The sequence below is a fragment of the Delphinus delphis genome, chromosome 15 (assembly GCF_949987515.2).
Source record: "Delphinus delphis chromosome 15, mDelDel1.2, whole genome shotgun sequence".
NCBI classification, from domain to species: Eukaryota; Metazoa; Chordata; class Mammalia; order Artiodactyla; family Delphinidae; genus Delphinus; species Delphinus delphis.
The window spans coordinates 72,463,693-72,484,197 of NC_082697.1; the positions used below are offsets into that span (position 1 = coordinate 72,463,693).

Consider the following 20,505-nt stretch of genomic DNA (forward strand, 5'->3'; position numbering starts at 1 on the left):
GGGAAGGGGAGAGGGCGGGGGCGCGCGCAGGCTGGGGGGGCGGGGCCGAGCAGCTTCCTTCACCCCCCTCTGCTCGCCCCGTAGCAGTTGGGCAGGGGGCCGCAGGCCAGGGGCGGGCCCAGGGGAGGGGGGCAGGTTACAGGGACCCCCCCCTCCCCGGGAACCGGCGGTGGGCGGGGCTTGAACCCCGGAAACGGTGCGGGGGCCCAGGCCTGGCCCAGGACCCCTGGGCCGTGGGGGCCGGGAAGGGGCCAGTTAAAGGGCCAGGGGCGCCGGGGAGAGGCGGGGCGGGGTGGGGGGAGGGGATCTGGGACTCGGACCCCCGGACTGAGTGGGGCCCGGGCAGAAGCTGTGCACCCTGCGCCCGAGGAGCCCCCGTTGGCCTGGGGGGGCTGAGGGACTAAGCCCCCCAGAGCAGGACCTCCCCCTGGAAGGGCCGCGCCGCAGCCCGTGGGAGGGCCTCGCCCCCGGCGCCCCCCATCTCCACTCGCCGCCGTCCCGGCCTCCGCCGGAGGGAGGGGCCGAGCGCCCTCGGGGGGCCGTGGACCCCGGCGTTCTGAGCGTTTCGCGCCCCGTGCCGCCCGGCCCCCCCGCCGCCGATGGCCGCCGACCCGCCGGGAGCTGCCGAGAAGGGAGAGATGGCTCCCGGGACACGTGTGAGGTGGGTTCATGCGGCTCCTCCTCACCCCCAGACCTGGGCAGCTCCCAGTCCCATTCATCCTCCGCCCGGCCTCTCTCTACCTTACCCGCCCCCAGCCTCACCCTCTCTTTGCTCCAAACTCCTCATCTCTAATCCTCCTTCCTGTTACCTCTCAACCTTGGGGAACTGGCCTTCCTTCCTAGACCCTGCTTCCCCTTGCAGACCCCCATCCCCGCCTGCAGTCGCCGCCCTCCAAGGCCCCTCCCCTGGAGCGCTGGAGGGCCCCTTCCCCCCATGGATGGGTCTGGAAGTCCCTGGAAAGGGGGAAGCTGGGGTAAGACTCTGGCCATAAAGAGACTCTCCAGGCCTGCTGAGTCTGTATGGGATCTTGGAGGATCTGGTTTCCCTGGGAAGGGGAGCCCAAGGGATTCTAGACAATTAGGGGTGGAAAGCAGCTTGGGAAGCTGGGGGGGGGGGGTGCACATGTAGGACTGAGCCCATCGTGAGTTCTGTGGAGATGTCAGGCTGGATTCGAGAATCCCAGGGAATCTGGGAGATTGCCCAGGTTGACCTGAGAGACCCATGAAGAGGCTGTCTTAGAGCAGACGGAGCTCTGTGGGGAGCAGAGGAGTTGAGATTTTTGGCTGAGGAGGGGCTCTGAAGCAGCATCTCAGGGAGGGTTTCCGAGCACTGGGAAGTTGGGCAACAGTGGCTCTTTAGGGACTGGGTTAGGGAAGAAGGATACCATTGAATCCGCTGAGGAAATCTAGATTTTAGGGGAAGAGAGATTGGGTGTTAGTAGCTTATGAAAGAGAAGAGAGGGAGTAGGAAAGGTCTGGAGCTTCCACCCTGGAATCTGTGGGTATTTGGGAGCTAAATCTGGGGCATTTTAGATTGGGGAGCGCATGGGCTGGAGCACATTTGGGTAACGGGAAGAGTTGGGACCTGTCTAAGGTAACTCCACAGACAAGGAGCCCCTGGCTTTCCAAGGAGCTTTGCTGTGGGGATGTCAGTGGAGAGGGCCCATGTCCCTCTCAGTGTCCTTTCGTCCTCCCTGGCCTAGGCAGGGGGGCACGATGAAGTGTCAGAGCAGGAGTGAGCTCAGGAAGCCAGTTCTCGGGGCTCCCAGAGGGCCCGGGTGAGCTGCTTCAGGGAGAGAGCAGCCTTGCCTAGACGGAGTGGTTCCCCTCACCCCCTGCAGGAGGGACACCTTGTTCCTTGTCTCCCTGGGTAGGAAGCCAAGCTCTGCCTGCCTAGGAGTGGGGGAAGCTGCCAGGAGTCTCCCCGGCCAGGGCCCCAGTGGGCCCCTGACCTTGCCACCCTCCACCCACAGCCCTCGGCGTTGCTGACGCCCCCAATGTCGTCGAGCAGCCGGGGGCCGGGGGCCGGAGCGCGCCGACGCCGAACCCGCTGCCGCCGCTGCCGGGCCTGTGTGCGAACTGAGTGCGGGGACTGCCACTTCTGCCGAGACATGAAGAAGTTTGGGGGGCCCGGGCGCATGAAGCAGTCGTGCCTGCTCCGGCAGTGCACTGCCGTGAGTTCTGCCCCCGCCGTATCGGGCACGCCTGGGGCTCCGGGCACCTTTCCCCAGCCAGCCCCAGCACCTTTCTGGGTGGCTGGTGGTGACTCCTTAGAGTGTAAAGTAAAGTTGCTGTTTGTTCACTCATTCATTCACTGGCTTGTTCAAATATTCGCCAGGCCTGTTTTTGTCCTCAGCTTCAAGCTGGGGCCAGTGTTAGGGTGTACAGAAGAATCCATCCCACGCTGTACCTTCACCTTTTTCCCAACTTTCAGAGGTACAGGCCCATAGAAAGCTCAGGCCCTCTCGTACCCCTTCCCAGAGCTGGCCCTGTGAATAGGTCTTTGCTTTCTTTAGCGTCCTTTCACCTGTTAGAGTGGTCTTGGATTTGAGGCCAGTCTTACCCGCTGTGTGACCTTGAGCAAATCACTTTGAACCTCAAGGTACCTTCTCTGTGAAATGTTTCCTTTGCTGAGTTGTAAAGGTTAAACAGCATGGATATGAATGTAGCTGCTACAAGGCCCAGCACACAGTAGGTATCCAAGAAACATGGGTTTCCTCCCAGCTTCCTCATCCTTTGAGCTTCCCAGGGCTCCAGAGAGTGGTCCTTCCCCAGCAGCCATGAGGAGCCAGCTGCATCCTGTGTCCCCCTCATGCCGCCACCTCCCTTTTTTCCTGCAGCCACTCTTTCCTTGTTGGTCTCTTTACCCCACAGCCCCTCCCTTTTCCTCCTTTCTCCCCCAACCCTTGCCTCACTTTCCTTCCTTCTTCCCCACCTGCTGCTTCCTTGAACCTGCCTCACAACCTTCTCGATATGATTCAATATTACCACTGATTTTCCCAAACTCATGTTGTCTGAAGGCCACTCTCCTTTTTCTAGGACCAGCCAGCTGCCTTTAGTGGTCCCAGGGGTCTTGCCAAAACCGGGTTTATTGTGGGGTCCAGGGCAATCCTTGTGCTGCTCACTGAGCAAACTCAGAATCACCCCGAGCTGCTGCTGTGTTCCCTCCAGCCCTCTCTGGGTATTATTGTCACGTTTGCCTACAGTCTTCTTCCTTTCCCAAAGCCAGCTACAATTTCAGGGTCACAAAGGCCCTGGATCCAGATGCAACGATCACAGCAGTAATAACAACTATGTATCAACTACATTTCTTGCATTATCTCATTTTCATGACAGTCTTGCAAGAAAAAAATTCCTAGCCCCATTTTACAGATGGAGAGACAGAGATGTAAGGAGGTTAAATCAGTTGCTCAAGGTCATGCTGCCAAAAAGGAGCAAATTCAGGATTTGACCCAATGTGGCCCACAGGTTCTGAACCTCATCCAGCAGCTGGCCAGGATCCCCAGAAAGAAGGGTCTTTCTCCTGCTGCTTGCTTTTGGGGTCCCTGACGTCCTCTCTCCCCCGACAGCCTGTGCTCCCACACACAGCTGTATGCCTCTTGTGTGGGGAGGCTGGGAAGGAGGACACAGTGGAGGGAGAGGAAGAGAAATTTGGTTTGAGTCTCATGGAGTGTACAATCTGCAATGAGATCGTCCACCCTGGCTGCCTGAAGGTGATGGCCCTGGGGACCCTGGAGGCTGGGGTAGGGCAGATGGTCGGGGAGCAAGGAGGTGGGCTAGGCTGCCTCTGAGTTTGCTGGCACCTGACATCCACTCCCTGCCCTCTGCCTGCAGATGGGGAAGGCTGAGGGTGTCATCAATGCAGAGATCCCCAACTGCTGGGAGTGCCCTCGCTGCACCCAGGAAGGCCGGACTAGCAAGGTAGGGGCTGGGGCTTGTCTGGGTGCTAGGCTCTGGGTAGGCGGGAGGCTGGGGATCTGTGCAGAACCTCACCCCCAGCTTCCATCTCCCCAGGATTCAGGTGAGGGACCAGGCCGTCGCAGGGCTGACAACGGCGAGGAGGGCGCCAGCCTGGGGAGTGGATGGAAGCTGACGGAGGAGCCGCCACTTCCACCACCCCCACCCAGGCGCAAGGGTCCCCTACCTGCTGGGCCCCCCCCAGAGGACGTGCCTGGGCCCCCCAAAAGAAAGGAGAGGGAGGCAGGGAATGAGCCCCCTACCCCAAGGAAAAAGGTGAGCCAGGGAGCATGCTCACTAGGTCCAGCCTAAGGGATTCTGGGAGCTGTAGTCCTGTTCCTTTTAGAGGGGAGTGGGCCCTGGGAGATAGTGCTTCATGGGTTTCCCCCAGGGATTGTAGGGAGATGTAGTTCAGGAGTTGTTGGTGGGAGGATGGTGCGTGCTCAGTATGGTGGAGAGATACAGGTGAGAGGCAAATGGCACTGGACAGGAAAGCTTTGGGTGCTTTAGGGAAGAGGCAGAGAGCATGCTCAAATTAGCTGCTGCAGAGGAGGAAGGAGGGGCTGGAAAGGGCCTGAGGGGGAAGAAAGAGGAGATGAGAGCATGCTCAGTGAGCCAAGATACTGGTTACAAGGTGAGCATGCTCAGAGTTCTCCCTGAGATGGGGGCTTCTGGGATTTGTAGTCTAAGAGGAGAGCATAGATCTTAGTTTTGTGGACAGTGTGGGGCTAATGGCATCTGTCCCTTTCCCCCTATCTCCTTCTTGCCTTGGTAGGTGAAAGGAGGCCGAGAGAGGCACCTGAAGAAGGTGGGTGGAGATGCCTGCCTCCTCCGAGGATCGGACCCAGGCGGCCCCGGCCTTCTGCCCCCCAGGGTTCTGAATCCAAGCCAGGCTTTCTCGTCCTGCCACCCTGGGCTCCCTCCCGAGAACTGGGAGGTGTGCCGGGGACCTCCTCCCTCCCCTTCCCACCTTTCCTTGCCCCACCCTCCACCCTGAAGACAGAAATCTGTCCCTTCCTGCCTACGTTGTCCTGCCCCAGCCCCACTTGGCCATGATGGGCATTTGGGCCTCTGGGAAGAGTGGAGGGGGAGAGTGGGTTGGGGCCAGGCCACAAGAGCCCCGGATTTCCCAAGAACCCTTGGGGTATCATCTGACCCATTTGCCTTGTCTTTCCAGACCTTAAAGGGGAAAGAACTGAGTTCAAATCCCTGTTCAGCCACTGACTCCCTGATTGGTCTTGGCAACTTGTCAGCTGCTCTGAGCCTCAGTTTCCTCATCTGTGAAATGGAGATGATACTACCTCCCTTACCCCATCTATGCCACCGAGCTGTTTAATGACATTAAAGTAAACGAGCTTTGTAAACTGAAAATGTACTAGATTCTAGGGAAATAAGGCCCAGAGAGGTTTAAAGACTTGTCCAACGTCACACAGCAAAGCTAGAATTCAGATGCCACTTTGCACTGACACATTGAATGCCAGGGTCTGCCTGATTGTGTTCAAATTCTGCCTCTGCCATTTATCAGTTTGTAACCTTGGGCAAGTCCCATAGTCTCTGAGCCTAAGTTTCCTCATGTCTAAAAAGAGTGGCCCAAGTTGCCCACTCCATCCCAGCACTGTGAGGATGTCATGTGTCAGGTTGGGAGGCTCCATCCAGGGCCAGACAGTCATTGTTGCTCTTACATCATTGAAGAGACACTTGAAATTGTCTGGTCCAGCGTTCCATGTTGTAGATGATGAGAAAGGGGCTTCCCAATGTCACACAGAATGGATAGCCCAGCCAGTACTCAAAACTAGACCTCTATGTGTTCTCCACACCTCACTGCTTTTGGAAACTCATAAGCTAGTGAGACCCATAAGACTTAATTCTTTGGATCAGCGCCTTCATGTGACAGATAAGGAAAGTGAAAAGTCCAGAGAGGGCCATGGCTTGACTGAGGCCTCATGTCACTCAGGAGCAGAGCCAGGGCTGGAACTCAGGACTGTCCCTCGGGCCGTTCATCCCTTGGTGACTCCTCAGGGATAGGGGGTGGGGAGGTATGTGTCAGGCCCTAGAACAGCCTTCCTCTCTCCCCGCAGAAACCAAAGCCGCCTTTGGCCTCTGCGGAGGGCCCGGCGGTGCCGTCCCCATCACCCCAGAGGGAGAAGCTAGAGCGTTTCAAGCGGATGTGCCAGCTGCTGGAACGGGTGCCTGACACCTCCTCGTCCTCGTCAGACTCCGACTCGGACTCCGACTCGTCAGGCACATCCCTGAGTGAGGATGAGGCTCCTGGGGAGGCCCGGAATGGGCGACGGCCAGCCCGGGGCAGCTCAGGCGAGAAGGAGAACCGCGGGGGGCGGCGGGCTGTGCGCCCTGGCAGTGGGGGACCCCTCCTCAGCTGGCCCCTGGGCCCCGCCCCCCCGCCCCGGCCCCCACAGCTGGAGCGGCACGTGGTGCGGCCCCCACCTCGAAGCCCCGAGCCCGACACGCTGCCTCTGGCTGCCGGATCCGACCACCCCCTGCCCCGAGCCGCCTGGCTTCGAGTCTTCCAGCACCTCGGGCCCCGAGAGCTATGCATTTGCATGCGAGTCTGCCGGACTTGGAGCCGCTGGTGAGTGGCCTGGACAGGCCTAGATTCCATTGCCCACACGCTCCTCGCTTGCTGTGTGACCTGTAGCAGATCCCAGAGCCTCCCTGGGCCTTGTTTTTGTAATGATAATGTTTCTGCAGGATGTACATACTGCGGTGTGGTACTTCCGTGTTGACTATGTACAGGTTGCTTTTTATATATGAGGTCACTGAACCCTCACAACTTTGTGAGGTGGGTACTGTTATCCCATTCTTCAGATGAAGCTGAGGTCAAGGTCATGTGGAGAGGAAGCAGTAGAACCAGGAATTTGAGCCCAGTCCTTCTGGCTCCAGAACCCTTCCTCTTAATAACTGTCATTTATGAGTGCTTAGTACGTGCCAAGCATAGTGCTGACTGCTGTGCCTGCATCATCTCGCTTGCTTTTCACCTCCCTCTGCTGAGGACAGTCTTATTATTGGTCCCACTTACCCATAAGAAAGCCCTTTGCCGAGTGGCCTCTGTCCTCCCAGAGGCAGCCATATTTGGGCCTCCTGATACTGCTTGGAACTTCTCTGTGGCCTGGAGCCACCACCAGCACCCTCTGCCTACCCTCCTCCCATCTCCCCACTGCTTTCTTTTCTTTTTTTTTTTTTTTGTGGTACACGGGCCTCTCACTGCTGCAGCCTCTCCCGTAGCGGAGCACAGGCTCCGGACGCTCAGGCTCAGATGCCATGGCTCACGGGCCCAGCCGCTCCACGGCATGTGGGATCTTCCTGGACCGGGGCACGAACCCGTGTCCCCTTCATCGGCAGGCGCACTCTCAACCACCGCGCCACCAGGGAAGCCCCTCACTGCTTTCTGAGTCTTGTTTCTACAGAAATGGTGGTCATCTTCCCAAACCCCTGGTCTTCCTCTTTGGTCCTGCCCTTGGCAACCCCCCCACCTCTCCATCAAACTCCTACAACACTCTTCCCTCCATACCCCCCCCCCAAAAAAAAAGAGCACATAGAGGCTTGCTGCATGTTGACAAACCTTCATTCACTTTCATGTTTCCATGAAACTGTTTAGGGCAGATACTGTATCTGTTTCAGCTTCATATTCTCAGCACAGGACAAAGGGTAGTGTAGGTGCTCAAAAAACATTTTATTAAATGAGTAAATCCAGACTCTTTCCCAGGCCCTTACTGTGGGCCAGGCATCCTGTTGGGCACTTTGTAAACATTAGCTGATGTGTTCCTCATAATAACAGCCCTGCGAGGTGGGGGAATGAGGGACACCTGAAAGCACAGTGCAGTTAGTGGCTGACCTCAAACCCCAGTCCTTTTCCTAAGGATTTTGGGGTGCTTGTTCATACTTTCTGGTCTCTGTGGAAGCTATATAGCTAAGAAGAGAGGAAGGTAGGCTCTGGAGGTAAATTACCTGTAGGTGAATTACTCTTTCTCTGATGAGCTGTATGCTATCGGGCTAGTTCCCTTAACTTCTCTATGCCTCAATTTCATCATCTGTTAAAACAGGGGAACCAAGGCATTTACTTCCTAGTGTTTTTGTAAGCTAATATACATAAAAAAATTGAGGACAGTACTTAGGAAAGAGAAACTTCTCAGTGCCTTAACAGCAATCATTATTACTCACTCAGCTACAAATATTTACTGAAAGCATAGACTTTTACATCCTCAGAACACAGATCTGTGCCCTTGAAGAGCTCCCAGTCAAACTGCAACATAGAAGCAAATAGTTACAGCAGTTGCTGGGGATCTCCACCCTTGCCTCAAGTAATAATTGCGGAAATGTTTGCTGAGGCCTCTTCTTCAGGGCCAGCCCTGTGTTTGGCACGTGGGATCCAGAGCTTTAAGAGGACCTGATTTCTGCCTCAAGGGGAGACTTGTGACTGGAGGCGGACGAAGCAGAGAAGCTGGACTGGACGGTGGTTTCCAGCTTGGGCCCTGGAGTCTGGCACCCATGGGTATCATCAGCTGTGATTCCTGCACTTCCTGGATGAAATGGCCATGGCTGGATAACTATACCTGTCAAGGACTCCCTTTTCCTGTCTGTAGTCCGGGTTCATATCAATACCTTGTAGGGATAAAATGAGGTGGTTCTTGCAAAACACTCAGCACAGTACCTGAAGGGTGCTAAACACTCAATAAAGTAGTGGCTTTTGATGAGAAGGATGAGGGGAAGGCGGAGCAAGGGCCTCTGTGGGGCACAGTGGGACCAGTCAGGAGGCTCTGCCAGCGTAGGCACAGAAGCAGGGGCAGTGAGGATGGAGAGGAGGGACTGGAGTTGGGAACTTTTTAAGAAGCAGAATGGCTTGGATTTGGTGACTAAATGGCTATGGGGGCAGCAGGGTGACTCTCAACTGAGTTTCTGGTCCATGAGCCTGGGTGGGCAGCAATGCCATGGCCCAGGCTTGGGAGTACTGAGGAGGGGCAGGTTCCGGGATAAAGCCAAGAGCTCAGATTTGCCGTGTTTGGTCTGAAAGGCCTTTGAGCCCGTCAGGAACAAACAGGAGAGAGAGCAGCTGGATGTACAGGTCTGATGCTTAAAAGAAATATCCAAGTTCGGGAGTTTGTAACCTATAGGTAGCGACTTCAAGGAAGAGGGCAGAAATCAGAATGTCAGCATTTGTGAGTTAGAGAAAGAACAGGCAGAGAGAGATCGAGGGCACGAGTGTGTCCTGAAGGAGAGAGGTTGAGGAAGGAGTGAGTGACGAGCAGGGTCGGGTGTTGACGAGAGGTCATGAGAGGCCAAGGACTAGAAGTGGCAGTTGGATTTCGCTACAAGGAGGCGTTGATATCTTTGGCTGTGCTACGTGGGGGTGAGGGCACTGGAGCCAATTCGCCTGGAGTTGAGGTTGGACTTGATCTGTTTGTTCTCTGCTGTGTCCCTAGTTTCTAAGATACGTGGCATACAGTAGGTACTGAAAAAACACTTGTTGAATGAGTGAATGAATGAAAGTGAGGAAATCAGGATAGAATGTGGAAAGAGGTAGTGAAGGTGGAGTGGGACAGAAATTTGTAGGTGGGAGAGCAGGAGGTTGCAGGCTTTCCTGTCTGGTGCCTTTCATCTTCTCTTGGAAACGGGCGGCAGAGTGATCTGCCCAGGCGAGCGGAGGGAGGGCGGGTGGACAAGGCCTGGGGGAGCTGCTGAGTCGCAGGGAAGACGGTTGGGACTTTGGAGGAAATGAGCAAGGAAGGAACTAGACCCCAGGTTCAAGGCAGTTAGGGTTAGGAGTAAAGACTTAGAGGTGGACAGATTGGAGGACAGCGGTGGCAGCAGGGAGTCCAGAGAGCTGAGAAGGAAGAACTGTCTTCGGTTGGAGCCAGGAGGCTGTGCATTCCTTACAGGTGGCAGTTTGGGCTGGTCTGGCTCTGTGGCCCCAGAGGGCCTCTGCAAGAGGGAGGTTTTGTACTCGAATTTGGGGATTTGGAGGTGGGCTTAGTAGGGTGCTGACTTGGTCAGGGGTGATGAGTCAAGGGGGAAAGGGAATGGGGTAAGGCATTTGAACATAAAGTTCTACCTCCCCTGGCTTGATGTATGCTTTGGCCTCAGACTTCTTCTGACCTCTTGCCTAAGTGTCATTCTCTAGTCTAGAAGGAACTTGGCCATGGCTCCCTATCACTTTCACAACGAACTTCCACCGTCCCGTTGGACATCTGGACACGCACAGTGACTACACTAAACACTTTTTCTTTTTAGAGAAGCCCTTCAGAAGGGTCCTGCACTATCTCCCTTCTTCTTTTTTTTAACGTCTTTCATTTAATTTTTTTCAATCATTGTTTTAAAAAAATGGAAGTATAGTTAATTTCCTCTCCCTTCATTTATGCAGCAAACCTTTGAAATAAGTGCTGCCTTTACCCCATTTTATGGTATGGAAAGCGGAGGCCCAGAGAGAGCAAGTGACTTGCCTAAGGTCACTCAAAGCACAGAGGTGGCAGAGCTGGGATTTAGATCCCCATGGCTCACACTCCTCACCTCTGAGCTCTATGGCCACAGCCGTCCAGCCTGGCATTCCAGCCCTCCTTGCCACGGCACCCCTACCCTGGGCCTCCTCTAGCCTCACCCCTGCCTCTTCTCCACTTCAGAATTCAGGCTCTCGACCCAGACTAGCCTGGTTTACAACCTGGCTCTGTTACCACTAATAGCTGTGGGACGTTGAATAAGTCTCTTAACCTCCCTGGACCTCATTTTCCTTACCTCTAAAAAGGAGACTAGTATTTACCTCCTAGGGCTGTTGTGAGGTTAAATGCTTAGTGCACAGAATGCAGTAAACCCTCAGTGAACACCAGATGTTAGTGCTAGAGTGACTGTCATCGTCATCCTCATCGTTAAGGGGAGATGATGAATTGCCCTTTGTTCCTGCTGCCTCAGGTTCTCAGAGCTCTCCGTTTTCTCTCTGTGCACTGGGCCTGGATACTGGTTCTTCCTCATCTGGAACTCACATCATCTTCCTCCCCTCACCGGAATAACTACTGCCTTCCTTTTTTTTTTTTTTTTTTGCCGTGCTGCATGGCAGGCAGGATCTTAGTTCCCCGACCAGGATCAAACCCGTGCCCCCTGCAGTGGAAGCTCAGAGTCCTAACCACTGAACCGCCAGGGAAGTCCTAACTACTGCCTTCCTTAAAGTCTCAGATCAGGCATTGTCTCCCTGGGAAGCTCCCCCTCCCAGTTTCTCATTGACTCTTATCATGTTCCTTGTTGGCTTACTTACTGTGGACTTAGCTGATACTCCCCTGTTTTCTCACTGTTCCATGCCTGGACACTTAGTATCAGTAGGGCCCTCAGTGACTGTTGGCTGCCACTCTGAGGTTTAAACCCAGTGTTCTGGTCATCTAAGGGCAAAGGGACAAATTAGCTACAGCCAGGAAAAGTCAGGAGAGACTTCCTGGAAGAGGAAGCACTGGAGCTGAGCCCTGAGTGATCTGGGGTGGATGGCATTTCTGTCAGTCACACATGTGCCAAAATGCGTTGGCACCAAACAGTGTGTGTCTATAGGCGGGCAGGTGGTTTGGCCTGGCTCTTGTGGAGTACGATGTAGAAACAGTTGGTGGCCTATGTGTGCCCCCAGGGGGAAGGGTTCCCTTCTAGCCGTGGAAGATACAGGAGGGCTTCAAGGTGGTGGCGGCAGTTGAGCTGGAACTCAGGACTGGGTTCGGAGTAAGCAGAGAGATTTTGGATGGAGTAGGATGGAGAAAAGGACCTAGGGGCAGAAGCTGGGTTGAAGGTGGGTTACTTTGGGGTTTGTTTTTTTCCTTTTCCTTTTTAGAATTGGAGAGATTTGCAAATGTTTATTGGTTGAGTGGACAGAACCAGGAGAGGGAGAGGCTAGAATGCTAGAAGAGGGGGGAAATGGTAGGAGGTGACAGGTGGGACAGAGGGGTGGAGTTGTTCAGACTGAAGGCTTAGTGTCTGTGCTTCCAACTTTCCCAGAAATGTCACCCGGGACTCTGGAGTGTGCCTGGCAGTTGTAAGTGGCACAAAAACATGGCTTAATCCTTCCATTATTGATAGTTTTGAAAAGGAAATCTCTCCATTGGGTGCTATTACATCTTTAACACCTTTCTAATACTTATCTCCCTGCTTAATAAAAATAGTCTTTAGATAGTAGCCAAGAGCCACAGAAACACCTAGCTAGAATTTAGTAACCCTAGCCTGTTATTATGGTGTTTATTTCTAAGGGTAACATATTTATGTGAAACAATACTGGTTTTAAGTTCAAAGAGGGGAATCAATTTAAACATAAATTCATGTTCTGCAGATGAGTGGATAGCGAATGACTAGAGTTTGAGCATCACTGCCCCAGCCCAGGGCTTCTTGAAGGGAAGGCCTCCAGAATGGGGGCTGGGAGAGAGATAAGAGACAGCTTCCCGCATCCCTGCTCACCCCTGCTGCTTCTGACACAGTTCATCTAGCCCAGTGGGAATTTCCTGACATGGCTTTGAACTACTGTACTAGAAGAAACTTTTCAAACTGAGTCTTGAGGAACTTCAGTGTACTACAAAGTATTAGTAGATGACCTTGGGAGAGATGGGGAAGGGTTCCCTGGTAAAATAAGTTTGGGAAGCCCTTTTCCAGGTCTCTGCATGTTGGCCTAGTCAAGGCTCTCAGAAATGCTGGGGTCAGGATGAAACAAACCTGTTTCACTTTGTTGAGGCCTCATTCGTCTTTGTAGTTTCAATACCTGGGACCTACTAGGCCTTCCATAAACACTGACTGAGTGTATAAATGGGAAGCCATAAATGAGGTGTGTTGTAGGGGGTGCTCTGTGGGAGCTTTGAGTGGTTCACAGTGGCTTGGCATCATCCATTCATGCAACAGATGTGCAACAGGTAATGTCCTATGCACCTGGCCCAGTGCTGGGCACTGGGGCTGCTGAGGGGAAGAAGCCAGGGCTGCCCTCGTGGAGCCTCCATTCTAGTTGGAGGGATACAGTAATCAAAGAGAGACTAGGGCTGTAAGTCAAGCCTTGGGCAGCTGGTCCTCAGGATGGGCAGACGCGAATCAAGGGCAGAAATTAATAGAGGATGAGAAGTGCCCACAGCCACCATAAGAAGCCCAGGGTAGGGATGGGGCGCTGCTGAAAGATCTCTTTGGGGCTCCATCAAATACGGTGTGTGTGGGGGGGTGTCTTTGGCAGAACGGCAGAACGCTTTAGCAGCTGTTAAGTCCCACTAACTATAGTAACCCCATTTGAGCTTACAACAACCTTGTGGGCAGGCTGAGTCTGGACTGTCATCTCTACAAGGCCTCTGAGGCTGAGAGAGAGGAGTGAACTTGCCCGAGGTCTCACATCCAGTTAGTGATGGAATTGACCCCTGAGCCCAATGCTCTTGGCCTGGGTCCTGGGGCTTCCTGTCCTCCCCGCTATCTTATATGGACCAGGAGAGAGCTGGGGTGAACCGGTTAGCATGGGGGTGGGGAATTGTGGGCTCCCTGAGAGCTGAGGACTGAGGTCTCTGTCTTCCCCTTGTGGCCGACAGGTGCTACGACAAGCGTCTGTGGCCTCGAATGGACCTGAGCCGGCGGAAGTCACTGACCCCGCCCATGCTTAGTGGTGTGGTTCGTCGCCAGCCTCGAGCTCTGGACCTCAGCTGGACAGGTGTCTCCAAGAAGCAGCTCATGTGGCTTCTGAACCGACTGCAAGGTAGTGCCAGGTGGTGAGGTGGGACTGGGGGGAGGAGGGGGACAGGCCTAGGACGGAGTCCTCCTAGCACCAGTTTCCCGTCGCCCCCAGGCCTGCAGGAGCTGGTGCTCTCTGGCTGCTCCTGGCTCTCCGTCTCTGCCCTGGGTTCAGCTCCACTGCCGGCCCTGCGGCTCCTGGACCTCCGCTGGATCGAGGATGTTAAAGACTCCCAGCTCCGAGAGCTGCTGCTGCCTCCGCCAGACACCAAACCAGGTGCAGCCTCTGTTCACTCCTTTGTAGAAGGGGGTCAGACAAGGTGGGGGTATGAGGCTTCCAAGGTCTCTTCTGACTCCTGCTAGGTATTAAAGGATTTGAAGAAAGGACAGGATACATGAGTTTGAGTAGACAGGCCCTGCTTGACCATTGTTCATTCATTCACTCTCCTGCTGTGTGCTGGGCCCTGTGGTCAGAGCTGAGGGAACAGGATGAGGAGGATGTAGCCCCTGTCTTCTAGGGGGAAGATGATTATGGGATGAAACACATACAGGACAGGAGGATGACACAATTCTGGGAGAAGCCAGGGGATTGTGAGTGAAGTCTCCGGGTGTGGCGGGCACTACTGGAGAGCCTTCGCCAGAGGGAGCAGCGGTGACCGCTGTGGAAGAATGCAGGCCCGATGTGGCTGGTCAGTTCCATCTGTCAAGAGGAGCCAGAAATAAGGATTTTCTGTGAAATATCCTGGTTTTTAAATGATGGCAATTAATTCAGATTCTTTTAAAATTCATGTGTGGACCCAGCAAAAACATGACTGAGCAACAGATTGGGCCCCTAGATCCTCTTGTCCTACAGTGAAAGGGTAAGGATTTTGCTGAGGGAACAGAGCAGAAAGAGAGAGCCAGTTGACTTGGGAGGTTGTGTGGCGGTGGTAGTTTCATTTCCCAAGTCAGACCAGCCACCTCTTCACCTGGTCAGGCCCAAGTCACCTGGTCAGGCCCAGACCTCTTCACCTGGTCAGGCCCAAGTCCCCCGCCAGGTAAAGTCAGCTTTATGGCACACATAGTTCTGGGTCCGGCCCTATGTAGGGCCCTGGAGACCTCAAACTGAGTCAGACCCATTCCCCGCCCGGGTGGAACCCCAGTCATGCGGAAGAGAGAGACTCAGAAGTAGAAGGTTATGGCGTGACATGGTGGGAGCTGTGGTCGGGGGGCGGGGGGCAAGTGGTGGGCAGGAAGGCAGTGAGAGAAGCCCTCCCTGAGGGGGTGCTATTTGAACTGAGTCCTGAAAGGGACAGCGTTTTCCCAGGGAGTGTGAGGCAGGAATAAACAGTTTTACGGGATGTGAGAACCATATTGGCAAAGGGGGATGTTGGGAACTGAGGCTGGTCAGGTGAGCACAGGCCTGGTCACTTTGGGGGTCATATGGAGGCGTGAGGTGGGGATGCTGAGGCCTGGGGCTCTTTGTCTAGCTCTAGCCAGGAGATGGGATACTCACGGCATCTTCTCTGGCCCCCACCAGTCTGTTCTCCATAATGAAGCCGGTGAACTATCCAGAAGGTCAGATCTGTCCACGTCATCCCATGTTCTACACTCGTTCTCATTGCTCCCTGGTGGTCTTTGGATGAAGATCAGTATTTTACCACAGTCGATAAAGCCTGGTCTGGCTCCCACTGACCTATGGTGTCCTTACACTTCAGCCTCCTTGCCAAGTGTCCTCCAGCCCCAGGGCCTTTGCCCACTCCTCTTTGCTTAGAATGCTCTATCCTCCTTCACCTGATGAACACCTAATTGTCTTTCAGGTCTCAGCGTAAATGTCACTTCCTCCTAGAAGCCCTCCATGATCTTATCCCCCATTGAGATTACAGTCCCTCTTTTAGAGAACAGTCCCCTCCCAGCATATCACTGTACAGTTGTGAAATGATTTGGTTAAAATTAGTTTCCTCCCACAAGATTCTTAAGCTCTGTGAGGGTGAGGACCATCCGCTCACCCCAGCACCTTGCTTTCACAGCTCTCTTTCATGGCTCCCTTCTTCCCACCCCATACTCCTCCACAGCAGTCTTGGAAGGGGAGTAGAGGAAGAACTAGGATTTTTCCCATTTTCTGGATGAGGCCCCAGGGGCCCAGAGGGGTTGAGAGCCAGACCTGAGCACCCACCCACTGCCCACTCTTACTGGAGTTGGACCGAGCATTGGGAACAGTGCGTTCCAGGAGGTGAGAAAGTGCCGGTTATCTGGCAGACTGACTCCATCTCCTCCTGCTTCAATTCACTTCAGTCTAAGCCCCTTTCTCAGGAGCTTGCAAAGGTGAGCTGTCCAGGCCTCCAAGGCCTAAATTCTCGTTGGGACTTTACACCCACCTTTATCATCTTGGCTCCCTGGCTTCGTGCAGCATTCCTGGAGCAAAACAAAGTTTTCCTACTTCCTTGCTTTTGCCCCTGCTGTTCTCTGCCTAGCTACGCTTCCCTCCCATGTTCCCTCTCCACATGTTCAAATGCTTAAAGGCCCACCTCAGTGAAATCCTCCCTGACGCCCACTTCTCCCGCCTCAGCCACATGTGACCTCTCTTTCCTCTGCTTCCCTCTATTGGCTCTTAGCTGTGGCCCGAGGTTGAGGGCATCTGCAGATATATCCCCTTTCCAGGCTCTCAGCCCCGCAAAGAAAAAAAAAAAGACGTAGAATTCAGAGATTGCCAAGTCAGGTGCCCACAGACTTGGTGGCCTGGCAGGTTGCAGAAGTGGTGGGCTTGGTGCAGGATGTTAGGGAGTACACCATGCAGCTTTCATCATCAGGTGAAAGGGGTAGCCCAGTGATGACAGAGCTGACAATTTTTCAAGGAAAAGCTCCACATCAAAAATTTCTTTATAAAAATGTCATTTTGGGAATTCCATGGCAGACCAGTGGTTAAGACTCCAAGCTTTCACTGCTGAGGGCCCAGGTTCAATCCTTGGTCAGTGAACTAAGATCCTGCAAGCCACGTGGAGTGGCAAAAAAAAAAAAAAAAGAAAAAAAAGTCCTTTTATGTAGCATCAGTCCCAGAGAAAATTTTTAGCACTATGCAGACACCATAGAACACTTGTGTAGGCTAGCTTCCTGACTTTGTGACATCTGATCTAGTTTATTTAGGGGCTAGGCTGGTGTCTGGGAAGCAGAGAGCACTGTGGGAAGAGTTTGGACTTAAGAGTCACAAGGCCTCGTGTCCTGGCTCTGTTAATTCAAATCTTGGATAGATTGTTTAGTGATTTGAAGCCTCAATTTTCTCATCTGTAAACAGGAATGATGATCAGAGAACTTGTTTCCCAAGGCTGTGGTTCTTAAAGTGTGGTCTCTGGACCAGCAGCTCAACATTGCTGGAGAACTTGTTTTTTTTTGTTTGGTTGTTTTTTTTTGGCCACACCAGGCGGCATGCGGGATCTTAGTTCCCCAATCAGGGATCGAACCCTGCAGTGGAAGCGCACAGTTGTAAACACTGGACCGCCAGGGAATTCCCTGGAGAACGTATTAGGAAAATAAACTCTGAGGCCCCACCTTAGACTACCTGAGCTCTGGGGGCGGGGCCCGCTGCCAGGGAGATGCAGAAGCCTCTCCAGCTGGAGAGCCACTGGCCTAGGAGCAGGCAGCCACTTAGTTGGTGCCTGGCCCACGGTGCATGCTCAAGCAATGGCTGCTGGTGCACCAAGGGAGTTAAGTTACAAAAACCAAAAACGGAAATGCAGGATTGTGGTAGATACAATAAATGGAAAGCTGTGGGTGCAGAGATAAGGGGTGGGTGCTCTTCTACCCTGGAGATAGAGGAAGAGGAGACCTCTGAGCTCAGACCAGAAAGCCAGGGACCCTGGGCAGGCAGGGGATTGAGCACAGGTGGCCCCAGGCAGAATCTCTTGGGGTAGGGTCCCCTGTGGAGTTTGGCCCAAGTATTTGGCGGGGAGAGAGAGGACTTTGGAGCTGAGACGGGTGAGATCTTGTAGGAACTGGAATGTTCTACCAAGGAGATTGGACTTCTCTGAGGTGCCCTTGGAAAGTTTTTAGCAGAGGAGGGATGTGGTCTCATTTGCATTTGAGAACGGCTCTCTTTGGATGAGTGAGTGAGGAGGCTGGGGCAGGAGTTCAGGCAGGAGTGGTGTCGCCCCAGTGGTGAAGGGATCCAGATGGGGACTCCACTGATCGTGGAAGGAGAGAGATGTGCCAGAGGAGCCTTCTGGGATGGCAGTTCCATCGGGGATGTCATTTGTTGCATGAGTGGCTACATATTGAGCACCTATGCCCCAATTCCTGGGCACAGAGCAAGAACAAGACAGACAGAAATTCTTGCCTTCATGGAAGTGACATTCTAGTGGGACAAGAGGAAAAATATATAATACGTCAGACGGTGAGAAAAAGAGGGAAAAGTGCAGGGAAGGGGTTTGAGTATGTGGAATGTTGCAGTTTCAGGTGGAGTAATCATGGAAGGCCTCCTTGAGGAGGCAGTGTGAGCACTGGACAGATGAAATGATGTCGAGTTGTGTGTGTTTGGGGGAGAAGAGCAAGCCACATAGAGAATGCAAGTCGAGGTTCTCTTATAGTGGGAGCAGGTTTAGGGGGTGGTGAGGGATGAGTGTGGAGACACAGCTGGTGCAGGGATGGCAGCAGCCAGGAGGCTGACCTCTTCTCTGCCTGCCCAGGGCAAACGGAGAGCCGTGGGCGGCTGCAGGGGGTAGCTGAGCTGCGCCTGGCCGGCCTGGAGCTGACCGATGCCTCCTTGCGGCTTCTGCTGCGCCACGCACCCCAGCTGAGCGCCCTGGACCTGAGCCACTGCGCCCACGTTGGGGATCCCAGCGTCCACCTCCTCACGGCCCCCACCTCCCCGCTCCGAGAGACCCTGGTGCACCTCAACCTCGCCGGTAAGCGTGGTCCCTTGTCTGTCCATCCTGCTAACCTCTTGGTCCCTGTGGTCCATGCCCACCCGCTACTCACCTTCCTGGTCTCAGCTGCCATTGCCCCATCCCCAGGTTGCCACCGCCTCACGGACCACTGCCTCCCGCTGTTCCGCCGCTGCCCGCGCCTACGCCGCCTAGACCTGCGCTCCTGCCGCCAGCTCTCCCCTGAAGCTTGTGCCCGGCTGGCAGCCGCCGGGCCCCCTGGCCCCTTCCGCTGCCCAGAGGAGAAGCTGCTTCTCAAGGACAGCTAGTTGGGTGCCCCCCACCCTCCCCCAGGACTCATCAGGAGCCTGGACCTCAGGCCTTCATTTCACCCCTGCCAGGAGGCCAGGTTCCCCACCTCATGACTAGGGATTCCTGCCCAGGGACTTGAGCCAGCCTCCCCCCCTCTACCCCCTGCACTGATATCTCTGGGGGTCTCTCCTTCCCATCCCCTCCCCCTTCCACCTGCTTCATTGTCCATTCCCTGGGGGGAGTGGGTCAGAGGTACTGGGGGGTGCTGAGCCAAAGGGATGGTGGGAGGGGGGCAGAGGTGCAAGTCTGAGGGAGGGAGAATGGGGAAAGGGTATCTGCACACAGGATCCTGGGAGCCAGGGGGCTGGGGGAGGTGGAGGATGGGTGGGGGGGTGGGGGGCGGGCAGAAAGCAGACCACCAAGGGTTCAGGGAACAAAGACCAGATACTTGGAGTTGGGGGGTGGGGGGGGTCCGAAAAGGGAAGCCAGAGGAGCAATTGGGGATCCAGACATCGGAGATGAGGGGATTCGGGGAGCCAGGGGAAAGGCAGGGCTGAGTGAGGGGTGGGGGCAGGAGCACCCCCTCGGGGTCACCCCTCTCCTTCCTCCCTCCCCAGATTTCAGTTCCTTCCCCCCAGCCCTGACTCCTTGAACGTCACTGACAATGGCAGCTATTGTGAGGAGTGGGGGCTGCGGGCCTACCCGCTGTTCGGCGCGGCCCTGGGGAGCGGTGAGGGGTACCCCAGCCCCCTACCTGCCTCCCCGCACTATACTTGAACATTCATCTGTACTGAAGTGTTACTTGAACCGGGGGAACCTCGGACCTGGGGGAGCCGGAGCTTGAGGGGACAGGACCAGCTTGGACTGAGACTGGACTGGTGGGCACCCAGTTTGGACTGGACTACCCCCAGGCTCTCTCTTGCTTTACTGTATTGAGCAGCTCCACCCCTCCTGACCTGGGGTGGGGGTGGGGGTGGGGGTGGGGTGCCAGCCCAGTGATGGGGAAGATGGGACTCCTCCAGCTTGGCTCTTCCCACTCTTTCATCGTCATGGAAACTTGTATCCCATTTGCCCAGGGAACTGCCACTCCTGGTTGCCATGGAATTAGCAGCCAATGGACACCTCCCAAAGCCAGTGCTAAGGCTGGAAAGGGCCCCTCTTAGTTGCCGTGGGAACTTAGTAACAGACTCTCGGCCCTCCCCTGCCCCTTCCTTCACTGCGGGGGCGGGGTTTGGGGAGCCAGGGGGAGGGGTCGGGGCCAGGTCCCCCCCCCCCCCAGCCCAGGCCTCCCTGGGGAGCCAGGTTGTACCATGTAGGGGAGGGGGGAATCTATCCACATACCTCAGGTAACAGGGAGGTGCGCGGGTGGGGGGAGGGACTGGGCGGACCAAAGGCCGGAGGGGAGGGGGTCCTGGGAATCGCAAAAGGCTTGAGGATGGGGCCGCTTGGGGGAGGGGGAGGAGGCAGCCCGGCCGGGGGCAAGTGGGGAACCCAGCCGGGCTGGGCCCCTGGGCCCCGGGTCTGTACAATATGGTTTGCTATAAAAGTCAAAATCTTCCAGCCGGGGCCGCCGAGTTCGTGTGTGTGTCTGCGGCGTTGGGGATGTGGGGCTAGGGCGGGGATGACCCGAGTGTTCTTTGAGGCCCTGGGAGGAGGGGGCTGTTTGGATGGATCTGGGGAACCTAGGTCCTACTGGGCTTCCGGAAATTGAGGATTCAGGGTCTCCTGCCGTCCC

General features: G+C 55.0%; 1 protein-coding gene across 2 annotated transcripts; it reads left to right on the forward strand.

Annotated features, from left to right (window-relative positions):
• Window positions 1-336: 336 nt before the first annotated feature.
• FBXL19 (F-box and leucine rich repeat protein 19) lies at window positions 337-19,117 on the forward strand. Of its 2 annotated transcripts, none has more exons than XM_060032093.2 (11): window positions 337-661; window positions 1,974-2,174; window positions 3,570-3,713; window positions 3,835-3,921; window positions 4,015-4,233; window positions 4,733-4,894; window positions 6,036-6,547; window positions 13,485-13,648; window positions 13,739-13,900; window positions 18,282-18,500; window positions 18,609-19,117. In XM_060032093.2, the coding sequence occupies exons 2-11, from the start codon at window positions 1,998-2,000 to the stop codon at window positions 18,785-18,787; spliced, it is 2,025 nt and encodes a 674-aa protein (XP_059888076.1). In that variant the 5' UTR covers window positions 337-661; window positions 1,974-1,997; the 3' UTR covers window positions 18,788-19,117. The 2 variants fall into 2 exon arrangements, with proteins under 2 accessions (XP_059888076.1, XP_059888077.1); XM_060032094.2 differs by having other exon boundaries at window positions 4,733-4,765.
• Window positions 19,118-20,505: the final 1,388 nt, after the last annotated feature.

Coding starts and splice junctions, on each gene's coding strand:
- FBXL19 (XM_060032093.2), top strand. CDS start 1,998: ATGTCGTCGAGCAGCCGGGGGCCGGGGGCCGGAGCGCGCCGACGCCGA. Junction 3,714..3,834: donor TCCACCCTGGCTGCCTGAAG/GTGATGGCCCTG, acceptor CTCTGCCTGCAG/ATGGGGAAGGCTGAGGGTGT. Junction 18,501..18,608: donor GGTGCACCTCAACCTCGCCG/GTAAGCGTGGTC, acceptor CCCCATCCCCAG/GTTGCCACCGCCTCACGGAC.